Consider the following 17,728-nt stretch of genomic DNA (forward strand, 5'->3'; position numbering starts at 1 on the left):
TGTGCCAATCTGAAGCCAGAAACCTAGAGCTTCTTCCGGGTCTCCCACGCGGGTACAGGGTCCCAAGGCCTTGGGTCGTCCTCAACTGCTTTCCCAGGCCACAAGCAGGGAGCTGGATGCGACTTTAGCCACTAGGCTACCACGCTGGGACCAAGATGCAGTGTTCCAACCAGCGCAATAGGTACCTTTTTCCCAAGCAGAATTCGGGGTCAGAAATAACATGAAAAGGGAACTTGACTAAGAGTCAGACAACAAACTCATCTCTATTCTAACTCAAAGAGGAGTCCGAGTCTTCGGCCCCTCCCCTGGGTAGGCACCAGCTGCTCTTCCTGAAATGAGAAGCTTGGACAAGCAACACACTCCTTCCACCCCATTACTCCACACATTAACTCAAATACACTGAGTAAAGCCCCATCCCACTCCCACCCCGAAGGGCAACAAACTCCAATTTCATGGCCAAAATTCAGCAATCAGTACCCAAGTAATGATCAGCATATAAATGACATTTTATGGAGAAGCAGCTCAGGGATAAAAATGAAGTGAAAGTGAATTGGGGTAAACTTAAACACTACGTGAATGAGCGGCTTACTGACAGTACACACACAGATGCCAGAAAAGAAAAAAAAACACAAAACACTTCTAAAATTTACAACAGGTAGGAGTCGGCATGGTAGCAAAACAGGCTCATCTTCTGCCTGTGGCGCCAGCTTCCCACATGGACTCCAGCTCCTGTCCTGGCTGTTCCATTTCTGACGCAGCCCCCTGGTAACAGCCTGGGAAAGCAGTGGAGACAGGCTCAAGTCTTTGGACCTCTGCACCTGCATGGGAGACCCAGAAGAAACTCTTGGCTTCCAGGTTCAGTGCAGCCCAGCTCCAGCCATCGCAGCTATTTGGGGAGTGAACCAGCAGACACAAGATCTGCGTGTCTCTAATTCCGAACTCCAAGTAAAATAAATCTTTAAAAAAATTAGAGTAAGTCACGAAATACTGGGTGGGCTCTTTATCCCAAAGAGGAAGCCACTGGAATACAATAACATACCTAACACGAGTGCACACATGACAAGGCAAGTTTTTAAAAAAGACTTGATTCAATGAATGGGGATTTGGTGCTGAAGTGACAGCACCTGGAGTGGGCCACAGAGAAACACCTCAAATAAGAGGGGGCCTCGGCATGAACCTCCAGGAAATGAGAACCCAAAAAGCTCTAGAAAAGTGAATGTTGACCACACACAAGGTTCATTCCTGTCCTCCTCTCAGTTGGAATAATGTGATCTCCTCCAAGACCAATTAGCCAGAATTGGAGGCAATGCCTCTGGGTTGCTTAATTATGGAGTTCCTGGACCACAGCCACCTTGTTCAAACATTTTCAAGTACTAACAGGCTATACCTGGCCACAACCTAGAGCGGGATATTCTAACAGGTGAGGATGGTTAAGAGTTTAAGGGGGATGTTTTTTCTGCCCATTTGCTCCTTACTGAGTGAGGTTACAATCAATAATTTTTTTAAAAATACAATGGAAATGTAATACTTCTCCAGCTAGAGGTAACTGTGGGTGAATTTGATCTAGCAAGAAAACAAAGGCCACCCACCTGAGCTCCCTAGACCAAGGTCAGAACAGCTGCAACTGGAAGGGCACAGGAAGGAGGAACAACTTCAGTGGAAGATTTCTAGAATTTTCCAACTAAGACCCAAGACCTGCCTTTATCATAAAGTCTTACAACCAGCCATAAACAACTGGCAGCACATGCCTTTCCCAAGGAAATCAAAGTCTTTGAGCCACTCCCTTCTAAAACCAAACTCCAGCACTAGTAAGTATAGCCTACATTAAACAAACACTGGGGCCCAGAACCGGTGAAGAGCATGCCCTACGGCAAGGCAGCGAGCCTCTCGTGAAAACAATCTGAAACTCTCTCCAGTGAAAGCAGCGGGCTTGGCTGAGCAAGGAGCCCACGTGCCAGGCAGGAAGGCTGTGCTGAGCAACCTGGCTCCCAAAAGGAGAGCTATCTTGTGCATTCCCAAGTCCAGAGATATGCATTACCACCAACATCCTACCAGCTACCGAAAAGCAAACGCATTTCAATCTTACATCACCCTAAGACTTAAGCAAAGGCCTAAAATATTTTTCAGACAGTCCAGAGGAAGCAAAATCGAGACCCCTTAACAATATGCACAAGCCGCAGAACTGTTGGTAAATCAAATACATAATAAAATCCCCGTCTTAGGGATTCAAAGCACATAAATATATACTGTCTTGAGGGTAGACTTTGAAAAATACCATCTTTCACCACTGACGACCTGCATGCCTCTATGTGTAAAATCCACTCAAACTTCGCCGCTGCTGCATCCTACGGGTACTCACGGAAGAACCAGGAAAGAGGGGCTTCAACACACACCAGGCTGTTCTCTCAGCCCTTTTTTCGACCGCCTGCCCTATTCCTGATGCACAGAGCAAAGGGGACAGTCTAGCTGGCTGGACGCCCTTCTCCCCGCCAAGGGTCCCTGTTTTACCTCTCAGGAACTCAGACTCCAATCTCTCCGTCCCACCAACGCTTTGGGAAAAACTCCCGCCCAACACCTGTCCCGCTTCAGCCCTGCGGGAGCTCCTTACTCTACAAAGCCAAGGCACTCCACAGCCCTCCCACTCACAAGCACTTTTATCAGCAATTAGGACACACGTGAGGCAAATAATCACAACCCTTGTTAATTAGGTTGTTACAGGGGGTGCTGGTCGTTAAATGGCCCCAGGTCACTCCTCTCTCCCCGTGAATTTCCTAGCATGGCCCTTGGGTAATTATTATTATCTTCTAAGCACGGGCTTCCCCACCGGGAGTGAGATGCTGACTTTCACTAGAGCTCGTCTACGTCTGCTCCCCGGGGGCCGGCACGCACTCCTCCGGGATGCTCACGTGGGCCCAAGTGCTTCCCGAAGCATCCACGCCCCCGCCGCATCGCTGCACGCGCCACGACTACCACCTGCCAGGCACGCTCCAGCATCCCCCACCCCCTGCAGAGGATAGAGCCTGTAGTTCGTTTCCCTAGGGAAGTCTTCCCCGACTCTCCCTCTTTCAATGGTCCGTGCCCGCGCATCCCTGCACCGGCCTACAAACGTTTGTTTACAAATGCACCTCCCACTCTGCGGGACGCCCCCTAGGGCACACCGGGTGCGGAGGGCGCCTGGCGCTCAGGACGTGCCAGCTGAAAGAAGGGGCGGCCGCAGGCAAACCCGCTAGGGCTCCCCGTGAGGGATTCCCTCCCAAACCCCCCGAAGCCGACGCCGGGCAGGCGGGGCGGGCCCAGGCCACGGCCCCACGTCGGGGCAGAGTCCGCGGAGGCGGAAGGAGGGCGCGGGGAGGAGCCACGGACCCGGGGCCCGCCGGCTGGGCCGGGGCAGAAGGGACTCCCGCCCGCCCCAGCGGCCCCGCACTCACTCGTCCCCTTGCAGGAGGCTGCGCTCCGTGATGGGCCGCACGGCCGCCCGCGGGGGCTCGGCGCCCGGACCCGGGGGGCGGAAACACACGCTCAGCTTCTCCTCCAGGCTGCAGGCCAACTCCGGGAAGCCGTCGCCGCCCGCACCCGCCCCTGTCCCGGCGGCGGCGCTCGCATTACAGTTCTCCTGGTCCAGGACGCTCCGGGCCGGCTCTTGGAACTCATAGAAATCCTGCCAGTCCCCGTCGGCCGCCATCGCCGCCCGGTGCTGCGGCGCGCCCCGCCCGGGCCGGCCTGGCCTGGCTCGGCCCCGCCCCCAGGACCCCAGTCAGCCCGGGCCACGCCCCGAGCCCCGCCAGGCCCCGCCCCCGGGACCCCGGTCAGCCCGAGCCACGCCCCGAGCCCCGCCAGGCCCCGCCCCCGGGACCCCGGTCAGCCCCCCTGACCACGCCCCGGGCCCCCGCCGGGCCCCGTCCCCGAGGCCCCGGTCAGCCCGGGCCACGCCCCAGGCCCCGCCCCCGGGACCCCAGTCAGCCCGGACCACGCCCAGCCTCCAGGCCCCGCCCCCGGGACCCCGTTCAGCCCCCCTGACCACGCCCCGATCCCGCAAGACCCCGCCCCCGGACTACGTCAGCCCCTAGCCCCGCCCAGCCGCCATGCCCCGCCCCCGGCCTCTGCCTGGCCAGAGGTCTATGCTTAGAGCCCCTAACAAGGAAGACCTGTTAACTGCCTCGTGTTGCTTCCTATTTATACTATCACTTAGGCAAAACTTTGCACATAGTTTCCCTTTCTAGGAACCTGACCTAAATCTGGCTGAAATGAAGCATGTCTTTGAACTACTTAACGTGGTAAGATTATGTTTTTCTCCAGCCTTTTGTGACTTCCCAAGTAGAAATGGGAGATATTTAAGTGGCACTTGAACGGTGTTCAGCAAATGGGTTCTGTCGCCCACGTCCAAAACACGTGCTAGACCCTGGAGAGCAAAGGTAAATGATTATGGGAGTTACTGTTCACAAAGCACTTATTGCCTGACAGTAAATACTAAAGGGGCTTACAACATAGTGGAGTGATAAGACTGACAGGAAATCATTTGTGCAGTATAAAGAGTAAGTGCACTGGGAAAATGGAAAGTTGTCGCTTCATGTGCTTCAGCTTTGCAAGATGTCAAAAGCTGTGGCACAGTGAGTTAGCAAGTCAACGTCCCATAAGACTCACAGCAGCCCTGTATCTTATCCAGCTCTCTGCTAAGGCACCAGGAAAAGCAGTGGAAACTGGCCCAAGTGTTAGGTCCCTACTAGCCACAGGGGAGACCAGGACAGAGTTCAGAGCTCCTGGTAGTGGCCTGGACTAGGCCCAGCTGTTACAGCAAGTTGGGAAGTAAACCAGCACATGGAAGATTCTCTCCCTCTTCCTCCTTGCCCTTCACTCTGCCTTTCAGGAAATAAATCTTGAAAACTTGAAAAGTGATGCTCATTGTACAAAAATGTGAATACAGGGCCCGGCACGGTGGCGCAGTGGTTAAGTCCTCGTCCTGCACGCCCGGGATCCCATATGGGCGCTGGTTCTAATCCCGGCAGCCCCACTTCCCTTCCAGCTCCCTGCCTGTGGCCCGGGAAAGCAGTCGAGGACGGCCCAAAGCTTTGGGACCCTGCACCCACATGGGAGACCTGGAAGAGGCTCCTGGCTTCGGATCGGCATAGTATCGGCCCGTTGCGCTCACTTGGGGAGTGAATCATCGGACGAAAGATCTTCCTCTCTGTCTCTCCTCTCTGTATATCCACCTTTCCAATGAAAAAAATAATAAAAATAAATCTTTTTTTAAAATGTGAATATAATGAACTACATATTTGAAAATGGTTAAGATGATAGTTTTATGTTAGATGTGTTTTATCCAAAAAAAAAAAAAAAATGGGGGCAGAACCAGCATAATTGTTCGATTGACTAATCCTCTGCTTGCGAACACTGGCATCCCATATGGGCACCAGTTCATATCCTGGCTGCTCCACTTCTCTTACAGGTCCCTGCTTGGGGCTTGGAAAATCAGTAGAGGACAGCCCAAAACCATGGGACCCTGCACCCATGTCAGAAACCCCAAGGGGGCTCCTGGTTCCTTGCTTCAGAGGGGCTCAGCCCCAGCCATTGTGGCCATTTGGGGAGTGAACCAGAGGATGGAAGATCTTTTGGTCTCTTCTCTCTGTAAATCTGCCTTTCCAAATATAAATAAATAAGTAAATAAATAAATAACTTTAAAAGTAGGGGTATATTTTAAAGGAAATGTGGAAAGGCAATACATTCTCGGGAGGGGTTTTTTTTGTTTGTTTGTTTGTTTCCTTGCTTGTTTGGCTTAAAGATTTATTTCTTTTTATTGGAAAGGCAGTTATACAGAGAGGAGGAAAGACAGAGGAAGATCTTCCATCCGATGATTCACTCTCAAAGCCGCCACAAAGGCTGGAGCTGAGCCCATCCAAAGCCAGGAGCCTGGAGCTTCTTTGGGTCTCCCACATGGGTACAAATGGGTGCAGGGTTCCAAGGTCTTGGGTCATCCTTGACTGCTTTCCCAGGCCACAAGCAGGGAGCTGGATGGGAAGTAGGACTTCCAGGATTAGAACCCATACCCCATTTACAATCCTGGCAAGTTCAAGGCAAGGACTTTAGCCACTAGGCTATCGTGCTTAGCCCATGAGCAGTGTTTTTGAACTGGAATAACCAAATATGGCATACAGAAATCAGAGACAATTAGGTTATAAAAGATACGCATGTATTTTGAAAAATGACTTTCATGTCAGTGATATTAAATGACTTTATAATGGAAACAGGTATTGAGCTCTAGCTGGCCGCAAGCCAAGCTAGTCAGTAGGTAACAGCACTGAAGTTAATAGGGAAACCACTGGGAAGCAGCTCAAACCTGGGAGCACGACCCAGATGCTCTGGGAGTGTCAAAGACCAGCTTCCCTCTCACTATGGTATGTCACACATAGAGTTACAAGGAACCTATCAAGTTGACACAAACTCCTCCAATTACATACACATGCAGGCAAAAATAAACCTTTCCCCCGGGCTTATCTCTCCATTCATCTGCATGGTGTGTATGTAAAAGTGGAAATGAAAATTACTCACAGGTCCCAAATGCAGCACTGTCCAATTTTTTATTCAGTTTTTAAAAACATGCTCCCAAGATTAGTTCCGGTGATCTCAGAATTTTATTTTAGCCAACGGTTTCATAAGATGATTTTACTTTTAATTAAATGCAAATTAGGATCACTCTAGAAGATTGGGCTATCACATAGGGAATATGAGATTTGGATTGTTTTTCTTGATTCATGTCTGCACACCCAGAGCAACCTTGACATACAGCACACTTTATAAAAATGCTTCAGAGGAATGTGTGAGACAGCTAACTGTATTTGTCTCTAGTTTTGTTACTCTTGTCCAACCTTTTGTTACTTTATCGAGACAAAGTGAGATTAGAAAAGAAACTACACTATTTAAGAATGCATCAATGGGTGCTTTTGTAAATTTCAAATAGTTACTATAAACATGACAAAGTAACAGCAGAAAAGCCTTTACACTGTATAATATTTGTAATCTGATTGAAGTTATAAAATAGCAACATTTCAGTTCAAAGCCTTAAAGCTTTCTACTCACCTGTCTTCCCATGTGGTAGCTGGAGCTTTCAAGTTGTTACATGGCCTCTTAGAACATCATATCTGAGATAGATAGCAATTTGTATTTCCTTTAGGTGGGACTCTAAGCTATTAAACCTTGGTCCTCAGGGTCAGGAGCTGGAAGATGGCAGACCTGGGGTTTATTGTATCATTGGAAACTACTATCCTGGGAAGGAATTAGTGCAATTCTCCTGCAGCGATCTGCATCTCAGGACAATGGGTGTTATTAAACAGCAAGCCAGAGGCAAGCATCTGGCCCAGCAATTAAGACACTGCATTGGATGCTCACATCTCATATTGGAATGCCTCATATTGGAAAGTCAAGATTTACAGAGAGGAGGGACAGAAAGAAAGATCTTTATCCGCTGGTCTACTCCCCAATAGTGGCTGCAAGCTGAGCCAATCCAAAGCCAGGAGCCAGAAATTTCCAGGTCTCCCAAATGGGTGCAGGGTCTCAAGGCTTTGGACCATCCTCAACTTCTTTCCCAGGTCACAAGCAGGGAGCTGGATGGGAAGTGGGGCCATCAGGATTAGAATAGGCACCCATATGGAATCCAGGCAGATGCAACATGAGGACTTTACCCACTAGGTTCTCATGGCAAAGCCCAGGAGTAGCTGCATTTGAATCTCAATTCTGGTGCCAATTCTGCTTTCCTGCTAATGCAGACCCTGGAAAGCAGCAGGGGATGGCTCAAGTGGTTGGGTCCTTGCCACTGTGTGGGAGACCTAAATTGGCTTTAGTCTTCCAACTTCAACCTGGTTCAGCCCTTCAAATGTCAGCTGTTGTATTTGGAGAGAGAACCAGTAAAGATATCCATCCCCTATTCCCTCCAATTTTCAAATAAAATAAATGTCTTTGTTAAAGAGCAATCCTGCCTACTCCATGCTCTGTCTGCTTGTCCTGCTAGGATTGCTCTCTCAGGTACTCCACCAACTGCCACAATGCGATCCAAGCAGGCAGGCCCTTGTCAGAGCTGGTGCTGGGCTGTTCAGACTTCTAGAGTCCAACACTGTGGGCTAAGTGTACAAATTACCCCCACTTCGTTACAGAGAAAAAAGAAATAACACAGAATGGGGCAATAACCAAATCCCTTTATGCCTGCCTCTTCCTTTTGTTCCTTTGGTACTTGATTTGAACCTCTGAATCCAGCGCCAAGTCACTCTCCCCTAGTCCCCTTTACTTAGCATCTCCCAACAGTAACCCTGGCCAGTTTCCCTGGTCTCCTTCCCATCGGCCAAACTGGTTCCTCCCTCTGCTGCCAGGAACCTGGAAAAACTGTAGCTTCCTGCCAGCCTTGCCTACTTTCATCAGCTCATCAACACTCAATGGCTTCTCATACCCCATTCTCACATAGCTTGGTTCCACTGCTTCTCACCTAATGAAAATGCACATATGCAAATGTGCTGGCTCACTCATAGATTAAGAAAAGTCATCTGTAGAATTAGTTTCCAGTCCTGGGTTCAAAGTCAGAAAGAGAAACCATAAACTTTTAAAGCTAGTGTCATAGTGCTTGAATATTATACTCATGAATCATTTCCCATGAAGTGGTTACCTCTGTGGTTTAACAAGGCATTTATTTTCAGATATTTATATATAGTGTGTCACAGAGCAAATCCAAATAGGAAACAATGACAAGCAGAGCGTTCAGTATATAGACCAAATAAAAGTATAATAATAAGAAAATGTATCAGCTGCAAAGGAAATATAAATTATTAAAACTAAAAAATATCTAGTTATCAAAGTATATTTAGCAAATGCTAAAGACATGATTATGCACACTGAGAGGATATATAAAAAAAGGTTCTAGAAACAGGCTAAAGTCATGACTATGTTTAGTCAATACTTATTAGCAGGGAGAGAAGGGTTGGCATTGTGGCACAAGAGATGAAGCCACCAGCTACAGTGCCAGCATCCCACATGAGCGCCAGTATGAGTACCAGCTGCTCCATTAGATCCAATTCCATGTTAATGTTCTTGGGGAAAGCCACAGAAGAGGACCCCAATGCGTGGACCTCCATGGGAGACCCATGTGGAATTCTGGGCTCCTGGCTTTGCCCTGGGCCAACCCCAGCCATTGTGGAGTGAACCAGCAGATGGAAAATGGATATGGTGTGTGTGTGTGTGTGTGTGTGTGTGTGTGTGTGTGTGTGTAACTTAGCCTTTCAAATAAGTAAAGAAATATTTACAGGAATAAAAGAGGATTGTGCTAATGAATCAAAAGTAAAATACACTTAGAAATCCATGACTTAACCCCAAAATTTAAGAATGGCTGCCTCCTCTAGCAAGAAATATCAAGGAACTTATGTGTAGTTAAGGACCACACACAATTGAACCTTCATTAATGAAAAATATTTCGGGCCCGGCAGCATGGCCTAGCAGCTATAGTTCTTACCTTTAACGCACCGGGATCCCATATGGGAGCTGGTTCTAATCCTGGTGACCCTGTTTCCCATCCAGCTCCCTGCCTGTGGCCTGGGAAAGCAGTCAAGGATGGCCCAAAGCCTTAGGACCCTGCACCTGTGTGGGAGACATGGAAATTTCTGGCTCCTGGCTTTGGATTGGCATAGCACCGGCCATTGCGCTCACTTGGGGAGTGAATCATTGGATGGAAGATCTTCCCCTCTGACTCTCCTCCTCTCTGTATATCTGACTTTGTAATAAAATAAATAAATAAGTAAAAATATTTCTTCCAAAATCAGAGTTAGAGAGAGAGAGAGAGAGAGAGAGAGAGAGAGATATCTATCGATTTATCATCTACTGCTTCATTCCCAGATGGCTGCAATGGCTTGCACTGGGCCAGGCTAAAGCCAAGAGGCAGGAGCTGCATCTGCGTCTATCATAGGGGGCAGGATCCAGACACTTGGACAGTCTTCCAATGCTTTTCCCAGGTCACAAGCAGAGGGCTGGGACAGACACGGAGCAGCTGGAACACAAACTGGCACCCATGGGATTGGCATCACAGCCTGCAGTTTCACTTGCTATGTCACAATGCTGGCCTCATTAACAGTTACTTTTCAGTGAACATTTAGGTCCTTTATTTTAAAGCTAATCAGGGTTTAACTCAGGCAAAATTAGTCCGAGCAGAAGCAAGGCTAGGTCAGCAAGAGATGAATCCTCATTTGCATCCTCAGAAGGTACCCGAACAGCAGACGTAGAAGCCACTTCCAAGAACACACTGGATAGGGCCTGAATTATCTCCAAAAAGTAAATGTAAACAACCATTACTAGTCAATATTCAGAAATCATTTAGTTCGCTCACTACTATCTCTCTCTTATCTCACCTCTCAAGTAAATCTGTATTTTACTTCCCAATAAAGTGATACAGAATTATTAGAATGGTATTGTAAAAAAAATCTGAGGCACTAATTCTGAGAAGGAATTCAGCGAAGAGATGATCTCTCTCTTTCTCTCTCTGAGAAAGAGAAAAAGGATGAAGAAAAAGAATAAACAACCAACTTTCAGGAAAACAGATTCCGCTTGCCATTGAAGCGGAGGGGAAATAAGTTTTGTCAAAAGGCAGGCAAAGTTATGTGGATCCCAATGGCACCTGTTGCAAGGTGACATCGTGGCAGGTGACAGGCACGCTAGAAGGCGAGGTGGTATCAACAGGTTCACAGAGAGATGAGATGCAGACAATTCAGAGTATACAACTGAAGAGAAACCAAGAGGCTTGGGTTGCATTTGATAGAGATAAATGGATTTTGTGAATTAATAGGCTGTGTCTGATTGGGTTGTACATTTAACATTGCTCATACATACTATGTATGTTCTGTTTTCTGATATTTTATTTAATATAAATTACTTACAAATATTTGTCCCATTTTTTCATTTCTTCACTATTTTCCTTTGAGAAGCAGACAGAAGAAAGGGGAGATTGAGAGAGAAATCTTGCTTACTAGTTCATTCCCCAAATACCCTCAAGAGCCAGAGCTGGGCCAAAGCAAGAGCCAAAAGCCAAAATCCAGGAATAGAATCACAAGACCAAGTATTGGAACTGAAGCATCCTACACCTTGGGGATTTCATTTTGTCAGATGCTTTTTTCTCTCAACTAAATTTTGATATCCAAAAATGTTAAATTTTCTTTTGTCATATTTATATAAGGAAAATTGCATTGTAAGGGAAAGTAGGGAGATGAAGTAATATTAAGTTTGGGAAATTTTTTTCTATACACAACCTAAGTTTTAAAAACCATAAGTTTAGGTTTTTTCTTTTTTAAAAAATATGGTCAAAACGGCTCCATAGCAAAACAGCTGGAATGATATTGTTATATCAATACCTTCATCAAAATGTTATACATCTGAATCAATATACCACTAGTCAGGATTTCTATTTACAAAAGCAAAACAAAGTGACCTATTAAGATAATCATTTACATAATATCATTAAATATGTAAACAAAATTTGCTCAGTTTCCTGTTTGATTTGACTAGATACAGAAATAATCTGATACTCTAGAATTAACAGTAGATGATTGGCCAATTCCTTCCTATTGTTTAAAGAAAGAAATATTTGTTCTCCCGTGTTGCACAGAGTGTAACTTTGTAACTCTGAAGGATTGACTTCCACTGACTGTCCCTGAATCTCATCAGCACCCCTGATGGACTTAATTAGGCCTCTGGCCTGCACTTCACCGGTGCAATCACCCAGGGTGGTGTAACTAGGGGACCCCAGGCACTTCCACCGTCTGAAATATGGTCTTTCTGCACCCACGTCAGGGAGTGAGTGGTGCCGGAAAGCATCCCCTAGGCTAGGTCCACCCAGAGGAGTCAGGAACCCAGCCCCCAGCCTTCCCCTGCACTGACTGCATAAGCCTCAAGACTTCAAAGAGACCTGTTTGACCCTAGGAGAGAGGCCTCTAAAAAGATGACTGGGTTAGAATGAGGTCTTAGGACTGCCTCTAGTGTAATCTGGTGTTTGTATAAAAAGAAAACATGTATTTTTTCATTTATCTTTTTCTCTTTCATTTGAAAGGCAGAGACACAAAGATACAGAGAAAGAGTTTTCAACTGTTCTCTCCCCAACTGGCTACAACAGCCCATCTGGGTCTGGCTGAAGCCAGAGGCTTAGGACTCACTTTGGTGTGTGACAGGAACCCAAATACTTGTGCCATCATTGACTGCCTCCATCAATGTCTATTAGCAGAAAGCTGAACTCAAAGTAGAGGAAGTGGGACTCAAACTAGGCACTCCACTGTGCCAGGCATCCTGGGTGGCAATCTAATCGCTGTGCTAAGTGTGCTAATTCAGTAAGAGGAAATTTAGATTCCAGACAGAAACACTAAATGAGGAGACAGTGAGAAGGAACTCCCTGCCAGCCAGAAAGAGAGATAGAGAGAGAGGATGTGCTAGGAACCAAGCCTACTGGCACCTTGGCCTTACACTTCTACCCTCTGGAACTGTGAGGAAATAAACTTGTGTAATTCAAGAAACTCCCTCTGTGGTATTTTGTTCAGGAAGCCACACCAAAGAAATATTCATCCCAGTGATTTCAGACAAAGTCTGTCCTTCTGGCTTAGCAGCCCTGGAAATAACAGCAAACAGGTTGCCAAGTGGGTGGCTTACTGACTGAGAGCAAGACCAGTGCTGTCTCTAGCACTTTTTCAAGTTATAGGAAAGATTCAAAGTTACAAAGCAGGTGTAGAGATGCAGAGCTGCCAACCAGACTGAGGGGGCGCCAAAGAGAGCTTCCGAGAAAGCAAGAGAGCAGCTAGTGATCAAAAGAAAAGTAAATGATATCTTTCCCTCCCGCTAACTGATAACTAGAAGGACCTGGGCCCCCAAAGCCCAAGCCAGCCCTAAGTAGAGCATCATGGGAGAGCTCCCTGGCATTGGGGAGGTCATGAGAAGTTCTGAACTGTTATCTAGAGAATTCCAAAGGCAAGGATAAAGGGATGGCACATGAGGGCAACAGTACAAGACGGATAGCAGCAACAGCTCTCAGTCACCCATTTGCTGGGCAACAATGTACAGCTTTCCCAAGAGCCATCTGGAAAGTGTCCCATAGAAATACTCAGTCTCCTATTAAGGAGACCTCACCCAAAGACCACTTCCGTCAAGAAAGAAGATGCAGAACAGGAGGGGTGTGAGGGAAAAATAGTCAGAGTAAACCAAACCCCCCACCCCAACTGCTGGCTCTCCGGCCACATCAGAGCAGGCACAGCGAAATGGACAGGAACACAAATGGAAAATATCACCTGCACTTAATGGCTAAAGATGAGACTGAAGACTGTGGCACATAAAAGCATCTGGAAAAGCATGGACTCCACCTAAGATCCCAACCAGGATGCAAGAGGAACATTGACTAGAGAAGGGAGGACAGGGCTGGCACCGTGATTAAACTTCCACCCGCCATGCCTGCATCCCACACAAGCATCAGTTTGTATACCAGCTGCTCTACTGCCCACCCAGCTCCTTGTTAATGGCCTTGGGTCACAGTAGAATATAGCCAAAGTCTTTGAGCCTTGCACCTACATGAGAGAACCAGAAGAAGTTCCATACTTCTGACTTTGGACTGGCCCAGTCCTAACCACTGTAGTCATTTGGGGAATGAATGAATGAATGAATGAATGAATGAATGAATGAAAGTGCTCATTCTTTCTCCCTCTCTTCCCCCCTTCTTTCTCTCTCTTCCCATTTCACTTTGTAAGCCAGCCTTTCAAATACAAAATAAATAAATCTTTTTCAAAAGGGAGGGTTACGGGAGATTTTCCCTTACTATTTTCCAGAAAATTCAACCCATTTAATCTGAGTTCTGTGGTACTGCAGAATGTTCACACTAACTACCTTGCACAGTCATCCCAGAAGAGAGCTCATTCTGTAAAACTTCCTAGGTGGTTCACACATCCTGCCCTGCCCATGCACAGGGCTCTCCCAAACCCTTTCAAAAACCAGTATGAGAGCGCTGATAAATATCACCTTTTGCAAGTATCAGTGTGTAAGAAGTTGTTATCCCACCACAATCAAGCTCAACCTTGACTGGGATCACCTGCCACCTATAGCTATCATTAATCCACATTCAAACCACCAAAGGAAGATAAATGCCAAGAAAAAATAAATGAGAGGGTGAGTGTGCATTTGAGGAGCCTATGAGTGAGAAGTCCTCCACAATTCCAGACTGCAGTCTGGATGCAATACCCTGGCTGACCAGGACAGAAAGCAACGGGAAAATTCACCAGCTCTCTGGCTCCCTCATCAGAGTGATGCCAGGAGTGTGCTCATCACTGGAAGGCACAGAGGAAAAAGGACAGCAGTCAGGGAAGGGAGGACGGATTTGGGGGGAAGTGCTGCCTTCCACTTCACCTCCAGGAGAAGGAGATGAGCATTCCTCTGTGAGATGCTTTGACTGGAGTCAACACTAGCAACAGACCTGCTATCAGACCATCATTAAATGCCATTATTCATTTTCTGTTCTTTGTCATTTAAGTTGATGTTGTTAAGATTTTAACCCTCTAGCCCTTCTGAATAGGGATTTGTGTGTTATACATCCACAGAAAATGTTAATAGAAAGGAAAAAAATATTAACAGGTCAGAAGAATTTGATAAGACTTTACTTCTTTGTTCCATAACCTTTCACTAATGGTATAGAAATGGTCAAAGTTTTAGAAGCCATAGGGGTCATGTCCTTTGTAACTAAGTACCAGAGAAATGATGCAGAGACCAAAAATATCCAGTTCTTCCAGGAAAATGCCTAAGAAACAACAGCGCAAGGACAAGCTCTTGCATTCAAAAAAATTAAAAGAAGGAAGAAATGAGAGAAACCACTTAAAACCTTTCAGAGCAGTGGCCTACCTATGCATGATTTATAAAGTGGAATTTGTCTCTATGAATTGTTTGGAAGATCAATTTGTTTCCAGGTTTGTTCTCTACCTTAAAGTACTATCAAAATGGTCCCCCATAGGCTAACAATGACACAAGCCAAAGTTCGTGCTTTTAATAGTCCAAGAAGTAGGCACTGATTTTTATATGAGTTTAGTAATAAATGTTAAATGACCCTAGAAGCTAAGACTCATTTAGAGTGTTTAATAAATATCATTACATCTTTGAAATGAAATTCTTTAATTACCACTGTAAAGAATTACAGCATTTTCATTTTCCAAAGTATCAAAATAGTAAAGAAAGATTAGCAAATTGCTAACCTCTCATTATTTTATTTGTAAATGATGCTGGGTATACACACATCACATTATCTTTGCAAATGCAAATGTACTTGTGATCAGTTATATAAAATAATAGTGTTTTCACTTATACCCTTGGAATTGTGCATTAGCTCCTATAGTTCTATGAATAACAAAGTTCTTTCTCATGCTTGATAATTATATTACCCACATGTTTTTTTGGAAATTTGAAAATACTTATTAACATTTTTTAAAAAATTAAAAACAGAAAACATAAATAGTGATTAAGACACACAACTAGATGATGCAGAATTTTTAAATCCATGCATTCATTCATTTAGCCCAAGTATAGTCTTCAAATATTTTCCTTATCCAAACCCAAAGTGTGTGTTTGTGTATAAATATATGTATGCATCTTATTGTATTCACTGTTCTTCAGATTTTTCTTTCCTGTGTGTCTTTTTTCCTCACAATATTTTCACATCACTTCGCATTTTCTCATCTATTTCTCCATTGTTTCAAGCTTCATTCCATTCATCCACTAGCAATACTTTCTCCACCCTGCTTTTCTTTTTCAAGAAAATTAGGCCGAAACCATTCATGTGTTGATCTGAGCTTTTCCCAAATTATTTTTACATTTCCATCGTCATTCACAGAGGATTGTAAGCTCTCATCCATGCAGGATGAACAAGGCGTCCGTTATCCACCTAAGCATGCCCTGTCACAGATGTCCGCTACACCCAAACCTTGGGCAGTATGTTCAATAACCAGCAACAGTCTCTGTGACGCATCAGCATCTCCAGGCTCTCTCCCTTCACAGTTGTGTACAAACACACAGTGAAGGCTCCAGAAGCAGACGACACCCAAGACTCGGCCAGGCAAAGACAAAACAAAAAACCAGCCAGGTCCTGACTAGTCCTAGGAAAGGAAAAAAATGTCTAGTCTACAACGTGAGATCTGGCACACAAGTGGATGTACCATGAAACGAAAGAAGTTTAAGCTTCGGGGACGCTTATTTGCACAGGGCTTCACCAATCCTGCGAAAGGAATTGCAATGCCTATCAACAAGTTCTTGCAAAGCAAAGAGACAGTGATGCCAGGCTGCAGATTCGGATTAGTCACTGTGTGAAGCATTTGCATTGCCTGGAAATCTTAGTACTCATAAATTTTCCCACAGTTACCTAATAATATTGCTTACACTGCTATGAATCTGAAATTGTCCTAAACTATCAGAGATCTTAAAAATATTTTGATAAACTATGCCAGAGGAAAAATGGAATGTTTCTTTCCATTGTTTATGAGAGTTGCAGTCCCATAGAAAGACAATTCAGGAGGGGCAGCCAAAATGTAGGGGAAACTGCAAGGGCAGTTCAAACAGTTCACGGAAACAGAATTAAAGATAAGTTGACTTTGGTGGAAAAAAAATTGAAATTTGTGCTTTGGAGTACTGTTCAGATGTGACTCAAACATAATTGCTTAGAATCTTAATTTTTCTAGATGTCATAATCCTTATGGTATTTGTCACCTCTAAAACTACAGTTTGTCATAAATTTGTTCTCATTTTAAATATTTACAATCATAGCTATTTTTGTGTTCCTTTTTATGAATAGGTCCAGCTCCATAAACTCTGTAACCACCCTTCATTACATGGTTTCTGTTAACAAGGTGAGTGAAATTAAACAGGCATGACCAGCACTTTACCACCTACAAGTACTTAATGCATGAATTTGCAGCTTTTAAGGTTCTAGTTAAAATTGTGAAAGGCTAGAATATTTCAGTGGGAGAAGACTGTATCAAAGTTAACCAGGTGGGTACCTAGAGCTGAGACTTCCAGCTAATCCCAGAACCTTAGTCTTTCTCTTCCTGGACACACAGCTAAACCGGTCATGTGAATGAGTTCTAACTAATGGAATGTGGACAGAAGTGATATAGACCCCTTCTAAACTTAAGTCAGAGAACCCGCCCACACTTTCTGCATAGGAACCTCCACTTCTTCCCATATGAACATATGAACACATTGACCTTGCAAGGTTCTATTGAACATGGCCTAGCCACAACATTGGGAGGAAGTGGGCTCCCCGGTTCATAGTCTGGAAGAAAACTAGTTTACTAATAATATCTTGCGTAATACTATTTCTAATACCGTAAGAGTAGCACTCCTTTAGATTACATAATGCATGTTTAATAAGTTGCTATTCACTTGTGTGAATATACACATTCATATACATATGGTCTAATAAATATTTATGTAGTTAGCATATCTAAAGTCACATAGTCTCTCTTGGAGGTCCCATTTTGCATTGCCAGTTAGTAATAGGCTATAGTATATGAAGAGATTTTTTTGAGATTTCCATATTTTCTAGAACACACTACAATTTCTGAAGAAATGGACTTATCAGAGTAATAGAACTTAAGGATTGTACATTTTCCTTAATAGCATATGTAAACTGAAAGGATCTTCCAAGGTTGCAGAGGAAGGAATTCCTGCATTTGGGATAGAGGTTGGATCAGAGCTTGTGTAT

General features: G+C 45.1%; 1 protein-coding gene across 3 annotated transcripts in view; it reads right to left on the reverse strand.

The window, feature by feature from the left end:
- Positions 1-3,707, reverse strand: part of FEZ2 (fasciculation and elongation protein zeta 2) — a 40,232-nt gene extending 36,525 nt beyond the window's left edge. For all 3 annotated transcript variants that reach the window (XM_040993066.1, XM_040993065.1, XM_040993067.1), the window contains exon 1: positions 3,429-3,707. In XM_040993066.1, the coding sequence (XP_040849000.1) occupies positions 3,429-3,682 (254 nt within the window). In that variant the 5' untranslated portion in view covers positions 3,683-3,707. The remainder of the gene's footprint in view (positions 1-3,428) is intronic.
- Positions 3,708-17,728: the final 14,021 nt, after the last annotated feature.

Source organism: Ochotona curzoniae, unplaced genomic scaffold (assembly GCF_017591425.1).
Source record: "Ochotona curzoniae isolate NIBS_2020 unplaced genomic scaffold, NIBS_Ocur_1.0 contig_883, whole genome shotgun sequence".
NCBI classification, from domain to species: Eukaryota; Metazoa; Chordata; class Mammalia; order Lagomorpha; family Ochotonidae; genus Ochotona; species Ochotona curzoniae.